Raw genomic sequence first — 12285 nt, forward strand, 5'->3', positions numbered from 1 at the left:
GACCTGTCAGAGAATGAGGGATACCAAACTTGTGTGACACACCCCACAACTGCAGGTACTGCCACACCTTCTGAGAGGCGTAAGCAGGACCATTATCGGTCTTCACAGCAGAAGGTATGCCTAAAACAGTAAAAGCCTGCCTCCAATGGGCAATGACATCATGGGTCTTTTCTCCTGTGTGAGCAGAAGCCCACATTGGAGAGGAGAAAGTGTCCACACTGACGTGCACGTACCAGAGCCGACTGAACTCAGCAACTTGGGTGACATCTGTCTGCCAAAGCTCCAAGGCCCTTAGGCCCCTGGGGTTTACCCCTGCCGGCAAAGGCGCAGCAAGCGCATGACAGTCGTCACAGGACTCAACAACGTCATGGGCCTCAGCAGACATCAACTGAAACTGCTTCCTCAAAGTATATGCGTTCTGGTGGAAAAACCCATGCAATGCTTTAGCCTGCTGGAGCGTGTCAGGCTGAGGTGCAACCCATGCAGGGTTAGCTAACTTGTCAGCCCTCACGTTACCTTCTGCAATGAACCCTGGTAAATTGGTATGACTCCTCACATGCAGAACGTAGTATGGATGCACCCAGGCCTGAATGGCACACCACAGGGTCTTCAGTAAATGAAACAAGGCAGGATTGCTGACTCCCTTCAAAACCGAATGACCCAACCGCTGGGCTATGTCGGCCATATAGGCAGAATCCGTGACCAGATTGAAAGCTTCCTAGGAAAACTTCTGAAACGCCATGACGGCAGCCCATAATTCCACCAATTGGGCCGACCCATCCTCATGACTCTCCAGAACCTGCCACTCTATCCATCCTTCCAGGTAGCAATGGCCTTCCCAGTCCTCCCTGAACTGTCAGTAAAGATGGTGGGGCCTTGCACATGTTCCTGACTATTCTTGGGCTGCAAAGAAATTTCGGTGAATTTCACCACCTGCAGAAGCTGATGGCTGGGCAGATGATAAGTGATCTGCCTGGAAAAGTTCTCCAGAGCACTCTGCAGAGAAATACTGTTTGCAAAGCTCCAGTCAAAGTCCTCCCACGGTACCAGGAGCACAATCTTTGCGGGATCCTCACCTATCAATTGCAAACACCGTTGCCAGCATTTGACAACCAAGTGAGCTATCAGATCAAACAATGCAGTTGCCGTTTTCTGCGGCTGATGGGGCAGGAAGACCCATTCCAGGACATGCAAGGGATCGGACCATTCATCATTCCACTGGCCAATGATACCTGTGGGATGCAAATCTGGAGTGGTAATGAAAACAGCGACATCAATGGAAGGATCAATGTGATAAACCTGATGATCAGAAACTGCCTGCTGAATCTCCTCCAGCACCTGCTGTGCCTCCAGGGTCAGCGTCCGAGGTGACTTCGAATCAGAGTCTCCCTTCTGTTGCCACTGAAGATGAATAGATCACACGGATACAGGTCGAGGTGTGGTGAAAAGAAGAGAACGTTTATTTTTCCCCCCAGGATTTATAGGCTTTTGGCCATGGCCAGGGATTGGATGGCCAGAATAACACTTTCTTACTGCACTGGCCATGAGAGATGCCCATCACAAGAGGTGTAACAGAAAGGATGTACACATATCTATGTTTACAGTTACTGTCCTGGGAAAGTCTTTAGAAAACCATGTCAGCAAGCTCAGAAGCTGAGTTTTCAGGGCGACACCCTTCAACAGATCAAACAAGGGAGACAGCTGTGCTGTGGTCAGTTCCAAATAGGGATGCAACCAAGTGACGACACCCACCAACTTTTGGACATCATTCAGCGTCCTCACTGAATGCACAAACTGCACCTCTTGATGTTGGACTGTCTGCTCCAAAATTTTGACCCCCAAATGCTTCCAAGGAGGCTGGCGCTGAACCTTTTCTGGAGCCACTTGCAGCCCATGAGAATGCAGGGCACTGAGCAGCCGAGGCTGAATCTCCAGCAGTTCATCCTGTGTGGGCTCAGCCACCAAGATGTCATCCATATAATGATAGAGATGAGCATCAGGAAACTGCCGGTCAACTCCAGACAGGGATTGAGCCACATACCATTGGCAAATGGCAGGTGAATTCCGCATGCCCTGTGGCAAAACCTTCCATTGATATCTCTGTGTGGGCTCAGCATTGTTGACAGCTGGCACCGAGAAGGCAAATTTCAATCTGTCATCGGGATGCAAAGGAATTGTAAAGAAACAATCCTTCAGATCCACGATGAGGACTGGCCAACCAGCGGGAAGCATGGTGGGTGATGGCATACCAACCTGCAATGTCCCCATGCTTTCCATCACAGCATTAACTTTCTGGAGGTCTTGTAGCAACCTCCATTTCCCAGACTTCTTGATACAGAAAACAGGAGTGTTCCAGGGACTGGTCGAAGGCTTCAGATGACCCTGGTCCAACTGTTCTTGCACCAATTAACGGAGGGCGACTAGTTTATCATGAGGGAGGGGCCACTGATTCTCCCAAACAGGTTTTTCCACCAGCCAGCATATGGGAGACGTAGGACAGTCTGCACCCTTCAACACAGTGGCCCCTATCAAAAATCCGTCCTGATACGCACACCCCATGCAGCCAGAACATCCCTCCCCCAGAGAGTTATCCGTGAGTCCTTCATAATGTACAGCCAAACCATGGCTGTGTCTCCCTCGGGGTTCGTGATGAACATGGGCCTCCGGCTCACATAGCATTGTGCTGCTCCTGCCAACCCTGCAACAGACGTCCGCACCGGTTCCAAGGGCCACGCCAGGGGCCAGTCAGCAAACCTGACAATCGTGATATCTGCGCCAGTGTCAAGAAGCCCACGGAGGCTAACTTCTGAGGGTGTCTCACCAGGGATGGACAGGGTGCAGACCCGTTCAGGATGATCCTTGGCCATCAGGACAGCAGTCCAGTGAACCTGAGGAGGCCCAGTGGACCCGAAGTTGCCATCTCCTCGCAGCCGGTTCTCAGTTTTGCGAACACAAGATTTAAAGGGCACAAGTTGAGCAAGTCTGGTTCCCTCAGGGATAGTAACAGGGGGGTGAGCATGGAAACCATGGTGTAAATCCTCCCCATGAAGTCCGAATCAATGATTCCTAGGTGCACAATGATGCCCTGAGCAGTGGTACTAGACCTCCTCACAAGAAGAGCACTCATGCCCTCACCCACTGGGCCAAAAGCATCCAAAGGAACCCTGTACATCCTGCAAGAGTCCAAGACAACTGTGTCTGCTGAGCCAGAGGTGCTGGCTATGAACTGGCCAAGCAGACCTCCATCGGCTCCGGGGTGTGAAGAGAGGCTTGTGTCTGAGCACGTCTCCCCGTCGCCCTTGGTTTCCTGTTTCCTGAGCCCAGCAGAGGCTGACCTTTGGCATGGACCATTGGCTTGCACACATTCGCCACATGATTCGGCCTACCACACCGGGCACAGTAAAACAGAGGAGCCAAGACCCCCTGCACCTTTTTTTTCTGCTTCTTGCTGCCCTGAGCAGTCCCCCGTTGCCGCTGCCCACCCTGCGGCTTCACTCAAGTTGGCTGCAGAGCAGCAGCCACAGTAGGGGGCTCCTCAGCAGTGACACCTGCCTCTACACAAGCCTGTGCCATCTGCATCAGCGAGGGATCACCAGGGAGCATCCCAATGATACTTCGGCACACGGCATTACAATTCGACCTCGCGAGACTCTTGAGCACAAGCTGCCTCACCACACTATCTTGCACCTGCCTCTCCACAGAAGCAGACAGCCGATTCACAAAGTGCAGAAAAGACTTGTCAGCCCGCTGGACAACAGCCGCAAAAGGCTCCTTTGGGGCAGCCAGTTCTATGGTTCACACCAATGCTGCCATGCCCGTCTCCTTGCATTGCTCAAGCAGAGTAGGGTCAAGGCCAACCTGCCTACCAATGTCAGCAAAGCCGTCCTTGCCCAGCAGAGCATCAGAGCTGATCACCCGCCTGGGATCCTGTTGACCCAAGGCAGTATTCTGCTGCACCACTTGACAGGCTATCTGAGCCCATTCCACCTCAAAAATGCCATACTCCACCAGCTGAAAAAGAACACGGGCTATACTCCGGATATCATAAGGCACCAGGACACCACCCACAAGGCCCTGAAGGGCCTCCATAACCTCATTTGACCCTAACCCATGTTTTTCAGCCGTCTCCCAGAGATTTGCCAGGGCCTTCCAGGATAGCAGCTGATGAGTCCTCTGAGTCACATCCTGAAGCACAGGGAATGCCTGATACCCATCCAGAGGAGTGACCTCGCCTGCTATGTCCTGTCTCACAGAGTCCCCCAAGACAGGGCCAGGCACCTGGCCGGAAGACACCACAACAGCGTCCGGTGCCACAGCCATCGTAACACCAGCAGAACCAGAGGAGCCATCCCCGCTGTCTAGGGGGCTGCGCTCAGAATCATAGCCAGCTATCTCATCAGCCTTAGCTTTCACAGCGTCCCAAAATCGTGCCTGATCCTGCAGCCGCACAGTCATCTGGCAGGAGGGCAAAGTCCACAGGCCAGCCGAAGAAGCTCCGGCAGCCCGGGACCTCTTGCCCATGGGGGCCACCGGCTTCGCCCCAGCGGCATCACTACCCGAGCCAATAGTAAACAATGCAGGACCCCAATCTGCTGCGGCCGTAGGAGGTGGCAGGGGTGTCCCCTCTCCAGCCACAGGCTCGGGCAATGCCCAGGAACCCAAGGCGGGGCAGAGTGGAGCCAGCTTGGCTCGGCCCACCCTTAGCACTGGGGGGACCCAGGCGCAGGTAGAGACACGGCCCGTGGAGCTATGGCACCATCCCGCTCCGCTGCCAGGGTGCATCCCGGGCTTGCAGGAGAGGAAACTCTCACCAGAGAGCCGGCAGAAGCCGGCCTGGCATTCACATTACTTGCAGCACCCATCCCCACGCCCCACAAATCTGGCACGGGAGGAGCAGCACTCAGAATTGCCCCTAACAGCGTCTCCTTAGGGGCGCAAAACCCAAGAATCGGTGTCGGCTGCTCTGTGTGGAGTGGTGCCGGGCCCTCCATTGGAACAGGGTGCGCATGCACGGCCACCAGCGCGGAGCCTGGTCCCGTCCTGTCCCCCACCGCAGGTTAGGGCACAACCCAGCCGCAACAGGGACATGGGACCATTCCTGACGCCGCCCCCAGGGGTGGCACCACCCCCCGTTCAGGCAGCTCCCCGTCAGCCTGCGCCAGGAAGGCACACAAAGGAGGCAACCCTGCCCCAGGCTTATGCTGCTGGGGCGCCGGGCGAGGCAAGGTCATGCCCACCAGCTCCGCAGCGCCCCCGACGGCCCGCTGACAGGGACCCAACCTGCCAGGGGCCCCAGCAACCCCAGGGGAGTCGACCTCAAAACCCAAGACACAGCTGCCCCCCAGCTCCGCTTCACAGGGGAAAGAGGGAGAGCTCCACCCCGCTCCCACAACTGGAGTCAGAGCTGTCCCTCTCATCCAGGTCAGAGAAAGCAGCTACCGACCCGGCAGAAGAGGACGCGCAGCTGTTCAGAGTGCAGTCACACTGCTGCCAGATCAGCAGAAGCTGGACCAGGTGGCGATCGTATGCTACAGACATCGCCCAGATCAGGGAATTGCCTAATGTGTCCCAAGCCAGCTTCAAAAAAACCACCTAAACCACAGGAAAAACCCCTTCAGCTCTCCCATAAGCATACAACCACTGAAAGTCAGCATCTGAAACATCAATCCGGTTCTGATCAAAAACAGCTCTCCAAACCCCCACAACCAGGGCTTCCGTAGGAGAAAACCCAAAGGCAGCCATGGCCCCAGGGCTAGACAGTACCCTGCAACCATCACCTGCAATACACATCACGATCACCAGATGTCACTGTTGGACATGAAATGATTCACACGGACGCAGCTCGAGGTGTGGTGAAAGAAAAAGAAGCATTTATTTGTTTGTTCAGTATTTATAAGTTTCCAACCATGACCAGGGATTGGATAGTCAGGTTATCACCTTCCCAACCACACTGGCTGTGAGACACGTCCATCAAAAGGCATATCTTTAATGGAATGTATAAACACCTATGTTTATAGTTACTTTCTTGGGAAAGTGGCTAGAACTTGTGAAAAACAATATCAAAAGGCCTGATTCTCAGGGCAACAGTCATGTGTCTCCTTTGTTAGAAATATGGTTTAGGGTCTCATGCTTCCAAATAATACTTTATCAAAATGTAATCTTCCAGTGTCTTGGTTTGAAAGACAAGTGTCTGCCAAGGAAAGTGAGAACCTCCCTTGGAATGGAAAATATGACCCCCTTCCCTCCGAATTATTATAACTTTGAAATTAAGGGGCTTTCAGGCAAAGATATGGGAAAAGGAATAACAGTTCTTTACTAGTATGTGTATGTATAACAAGACAAACAACAGCAACAGCAGCAACAACAAACAAAACCAGAAATCCAGTAACCATCTTCTCTCAGCTGTTGAGCACTTTCCCCTTAGGTGTAGTTATGGTCACAGCCAGCAGGGACGCTGTTGGCTCCTGGCTGGGCAGGGCAGGTGTGAGGATTCCCTCGTGACTGCAGGGGGTGCTGTGGCGTGAGTTCAGCTGCATCTCTCACATGGTGATGGTGGGCATGCAGATGGTGAAATGGGCTGCAGCAGGAACCTCGAAGCAGCAGCTGGAACAGCAGGGGCTGCCTCACTCGGGGGTAGCAAGCAAAACGTAGCAGAGACTGAAACTGCGGGGTGTTCAGGTGTTGGTTTACAGTGTAGCAAGAAGTCTTGAAGCAGTGGCAGAGAGCAGCAGGACTGGGTGGGGGATCTCTCCCTTGGGTAGCTCACTGGACATGGCTGGTCCCTGGGTCAGACTGTGTGGGGGGGGGGGGGCAGCCCCCAGCAGGGAATGGGGTGATCCCGGGTCCCAGCTCCCAGCACGGCACGTACTGGCTCTGGGTTCCCAAACAGCAGAGAAGCAGAGAAGCAAGCCAGTAAGCTCCAGTCACAGTGCCAAAAGGAAAAGAAAAAAAAATGGGCAAAAGCCAAACAGCAACCGTATCTCTCCTCAGAGAGATCCCACCACGTGACATTGGAGACCAAATCACCCCACCAGAAGAGGAAGCAACTACCCCTCGCCCCCTACCCCCCCAACTCTTGCAGGAAATTCTGGGCTGGCTCTCACCCATCGTGATACTCCCGGAGCCGGGGTGTGGCAGCTACCACCCTGGATGCAAAACAAAAAACAAAATAAAAAATGGATATGGGATAAAACAAACATCCCCGAGACATCCAGCCAAAGCTGTGATCTAACTGTGTGCACTTTTGGGCTCCATAATGTAAAAATATATATAAACTTATTGGAGAGCATTCAAAGGAGGGCTATGAAGATGATGAAGGGTCTAGAGGGGAAGGCATACAAGGAGCAGCTGAGGTCATTTGGCTTGTTCAGCCTGGAGAAGAAGAGACTGAGGGAAGACTTCATCACAATCTACAGTTTGTTCACAAAGTGGAGGGGCAGGCACTGATCTTTTATCTCTGGTGACCTGTGACAGGACCCAAGGGAACAGCATGAAGCTGTGTCAGGGGAGGTTTAGGTTAGATATTAGGAAAATTTTCTTCACCCAGAGGGTGGTTGGGCACTGGAACAAGGTCCCCAGAGAAGTAGTCACAAGCACCAAGCCTGTCAGAGTTCAAGAAGCATTTGGACAATGCTCTCAGGCACATGGTGTGATTCTTGGGGATGGTGCTGTGCAGGGCCAGGAGCTGGATTATGATAATTCTTGTGGATCTCTTCCAACTCAACATATTCTATAATTTTATGATTAATAAATTTTTATTTGGCTTGTCTACTAGAACATCCAGTGGATTTTTTTCTCACTGTTTTCCAGTGGACTTTTTCTTGCTGTTATGAATAGGTATCATCCTGCCTATCACAAAGAAGCTGACTTGTTCTGTTACCTTGCTTCTGTTTTTATGGTCTTACTGATTTTTCAATAATTTTCTAATTCATAATGGCATTACAGATAGTTGAATTGTCTTGGTTGAGTTTTTACTTTACATTTACCTTTTGAGGGAATGTGGTGAAATTTTATCCCATTTTTTTTGTTTCTGTATATTAACTGATGTTGGATTTCCAAGCAGTTAAAAGATATTTATGTGAGAGAATACCATAGAATAAAGACTTCAGTGCAGTCAGTTGTCATTATTCACATGGGGGTAGTTAATCTGCAGTCCATTTTACATGTTTGCATATTTAGTAAAGAATGGATTTGCAAATTGTAGTTTGTCTCACTTCTGATAAAATGTAGAAAATTTATGTATATATGATAACATAGCTGTGAGGTGAAAAGACATTCTTTCAAAGTGTAATGATGTCACTTTGACAATCACATTTTTATGTGATTTTTGCCTCCTCTTCCCCAATTTGGTTTCCAAATTTTTCCCATCTATATAGCCTCTCCCACATGGTGAACAGGGGTGACAAATGAAAATTTTGAATTATTACTATTTTTCAACAGAAACATATATTTTGTCTTGAACAATTAATGTATGCTCAAGAGTTAGTTGTAATTTTTATTGGAAAGTTCAAATATTAATTAATGGATTTGTGTTTGGCTTTTCACAGGGACAAGAAAAGAGACAAAGAAAAGGTCAAGGAAAAAGAAAAAACCAAAGAAAAGGAGAGAGACCAAGACAAAGAGAAGGAGAGAAACCGGGACAGAGACAAAGAAAAAGAAAGAGAGCGAGATAAAGATAAAAACAGGGATAAGGACAAGGAGAAGGACCAGGAGAGAGAGAAAGAGCAGCATAAAGATCGAGAGAGAGTTAGAGACAAGGATAGGGATAGACACAGGGACAAAGACACGGAAAAGAACAAGGAGGAGAAGGAAGACAGAGAAGAGGTAGACCAGAAGAAGGAAAAAGATGATGTTATGAAAGAGAGGGAGAAGGATAGTGAGAAGATTAAGGACAAGGAGAGAGATAAGGACAGAGGGGAAAAAGAGGACAAAGAAAAGGAGAAAGATGAGAAGAAAGAGAAGGAGCAAGAAAGAGAAAAAGAGAGAGATGATAAAAAAAAGAAAGAGAAGAGATCCAGAACACCCCCAAGAAGCTATAGCTCTTCAAGAAGATCTTGTAGCTCCAGCAGGTTTGTTTAGAATTTTTTAATGCTTTTTTTGGACTTGTCAGTACAGTGATCCACCATGTAAAATGCACATCCTAATTTTTATGTATTGGTATCACCATGCCACTTACTAATTCAATTTGTATTCTTTCTGTTTTTTTAAATTTCCCTATAAAATAAAATCTATTACAAAGAGCTCTATATGATGCTTGATGGAAAATAGTTTCTTGCTGAGCAACTGATACTTGCCTTTCACATAACTGTATATTATAGTCCTTGAGGACAGTAAGTAGATGGTTCTTATGCCATTTCACTGTGTTGGAGCCATCCAAAAGTTATTATAGAGGGACTTTAAACACCATCTTTGTCCTAATGAAAGTTTGTGTCACGGGTACATAGTTTCTTCATTACTTACATACTGTACAGTGTTGGTCTGTAACAGAATTTGTTGGGTTTATTAACAGTTGGGTGGTAGTATTTGCTACTTGGCCACCTTAAGGATAGCAGTCAATGAATTTTCTTGGCTGGATGGCTGAAGAGCAGGAAGCAAGCATGCCATTTGGCTGACTAACCATTCAGAAAGTCAATGTATGTATCTTAGTTGAAAAATAAGGATACCTTGTTTAGTTGATTAAATGTCCAGATACAAGTAAAAATGAACACTTCTTAACCATGCTAATAGAAAATAAGAAAGCAGTCAAGGTTAATCTAGCTGTTGATTTTTCCTGTGAGGGAGGGTAAACTGGGTGGAAGTCTGGGTAAATTCAATCTAGCAAAAGGAGACTGTGAGATTTATTATAAGCTCTGTAACTGGACTAACTCAAGCATATTCAAAAGCATAGCAGCTAACTTATGTTCAGAAGCTTTCCAAATATCTCAGCAATTATGGAGTTCAATAATATCATGTGACAAATTTAGAAAGTTTTATTTGTTACCTTGAGCGAATGAAATGCTGGATGAGTTGGGAAAAGTTCTACATATAATAATCACTTCCCAGGACAAAAGCAAAATTTTCATAGCCCTCAAAATTCAGGAGTTCATGGTTCATATAATGCAGAAAAGGCTGTAATTGTTTCTGAACATTCTGTTTGGGTTATATGAAATGTCCATGATGTTCTGGAGGTTTATGGGCAAAATACTGTGGCTTCTTTAAACATATACAGCTTCCTATTTTAATGTATTGTTAACATTATTTCATGGGTTGAATACTTGCACAGAGTAGAGGTAGTTCTGTTAGCTTTGAAAACAACAATTTCTGCATGTATGTATCAGGAGTCCTGAATAAGATAATTAATTGTGCTAGATTGACCTAGGTTGAATGCCAGGTGCTCGCTAAGCAACTGTATTATTCCTTCTCCTCAGCTGAATGGGGAAGAAAAATACCATGAGTTGAGATAAAAAAGGGAAGAGATCACTCACCAATTACCATTATGGGTGTGGTGGATTGACCTTGGCTGGATGCCATGTGCCCACTAAGGTGCTCTGTCACTCCCCTTTCTAAGCTGGACAGGGGAGAGAGAATAAGATGGAAAACAACTCATAGGTTGAGACAAGGCAGTTTACTAAAGCAAAAGTGAAAGTATGTGTGTGTGCAAGCAAAGAGAAAAAAAATAATTTTATTCTCTACTTCCCATCCAGCCACTTCCTGGGAAGCAGGGCACATGTAGCGATTGCTCTGGAAGGCTGTCATGTGAAAAGGGGAGATTTCCTCAACCCTTGGTGTGGAGACATTTATTGTTTAATTTGTCTCTAAGTGCCCCAGGAAAGGTGAGACCCTGGTGCCCAACCAGTCTGTCAGCATCCTGTTAGGGGGACCCTTCACTGAACAGTCCAAGTGGATTGGAGGGTGACTCAGCTGACTTAGGGAAACACACCAACAGCATAAGGGAGACCCCTCAGCAGGTCTTCCCCTTTATTTGAGTATGTTACCCACTGCCAGTGCCCGTGAAGGACTCACACTAACAGTTTATGGAATAACACTATTAATATAAAATTGTGACAGGCTAAGGTTCAAGGATTGTCAGTGATAGTATCTAACTGCAAAAATATATTCAAAGCAATACACAGACAAGGTCTAATCCCCAATAAAAGTATTCAGCATGCAGAGTACAGTTCTTACCCAGTAGGTGTCCCTATAGGGAAGAAGACAGGTTCAGCCCGTTAACTGATCCCAACAATTACAATGGAGTCTTCCCTAACTTTTCTCCCATTCTCCACTTACTTTTACATTATTTCTTTATGTTTAGGTGAAGCTCAAGTTACTCTAGTCATACATACCTTTGTTACTGATTGGTGTAAAATTCTGTCACTTTGCTTTTAAAGATACAGTCAAAAAAATATAGAGCACATGCCCAGTGAGGTGTGGTTGTACCTTGGAGTCAGGTAGCTGTGGGATGACGGTACGCATTAATATTACAATTAGGCTATAATGAAGCAAGTTCATCTGAGGAGAGCAATTTCAACACAGTTGATGGCTCAGCAGCAGGACATCTATCTTCCTTGGTTGACATGTGCTATTTGGTTTATCAGCTGCAAAGTACCATTGAGTTCCCCTCCCTGTAAGGATTTCAACAGAACCTGGCTGCAGTGTCTCCATTCTGTTCCACCCTCTATTCCATCCCCTTTAGCAGGTGTTATGGTTGCAGATTGTGGGTGTAGGGAACTATTGTAGAATAGGTCTCGAACATGCCAACCACATTCTATCCAGGGAGTGGCAACTGTATTTTAGCCTATAATTTCCATACTGTTTATAACTTCTGTCAGGATGTGAATATAACTTCTCAGTTTCCTCTAATTTTATCCCCAGCCATCTTTCCACAAACATTGTAAATAAGGAATGTTCTCCCTTCTTCCCCATTTTCTTAGCTTTTATATCTGAGCTGATATCATATGATATGGAATATCCCTTTGGTCAATTCAGGTCAGCTGTCCTAGTTGTGTCCCCTCTGTCATGGTTTAGGAATGCTATTTCCCAATTTAGTGTTTCCACTGAAACACTCCAAACCACATGCTGCTTCCTCACTCCCCCCTCCCCCTCCCTCCTGCATCGGGCTGGAGAGTAGAACTGAAGGCACAAAAGGCAAAGATCATGTGTCTAGATAAGAACAGTTTACTGGAAACAGCAATGAGATAAGAAAACTAACAGTAACAGCAACAATACTAATAACAATGTACAAGAAAGAGGCAAATGAGATTCACTGATTCACTCTCAATTACTCACCATGGAACCCAGTAATAGGGG

The 12285-nt window shown here is 47.6% G+C and overlaps 1 protein-coding gene across 6 annotated transcripts in view; it reads left to right on the forward strand.

Annotated features, from left to right (window-relative positions):
- The window catches only part of LOC131591637 (splicing regulatory glutamine/lysine-rich protein 1-like), a 73968-nt gene that overhangs the window by 46242 nt on the left and 15441 nt on the right, over positions 1–12285 (forward strand). For all 6 annotated transcript variants that reach the window (XM_058862542.1, XM_058862540.1, XM_058862541.1 and 3 more), the window contains one exon: positions 8547–9068. In XM_058862542.1, coding sequence (XP_058718525.1) covers positions 8547–9068 — 522 coding nt within the window. The remainder of the gene's footprint in view (positions 1–8546; positions 9069–12285) is intronic.

The sequence above is a fragment of the Poecile atricapillus genome, chromosome W (assembly GCF_030490865.1).
Source record: "Poecile atricapillus isolate bPoeAtr1 chromosome W, bPoeAtr1.hap1, whole genome shotgun sequence".
In the NCBI taxonomy this organism is placed as follows: domain Eukaryota; kingdom Metazoa; phylum Chordata; class Aves; order Passeriformes; family Paridae; genus Poecile; species Poecile atricapillus.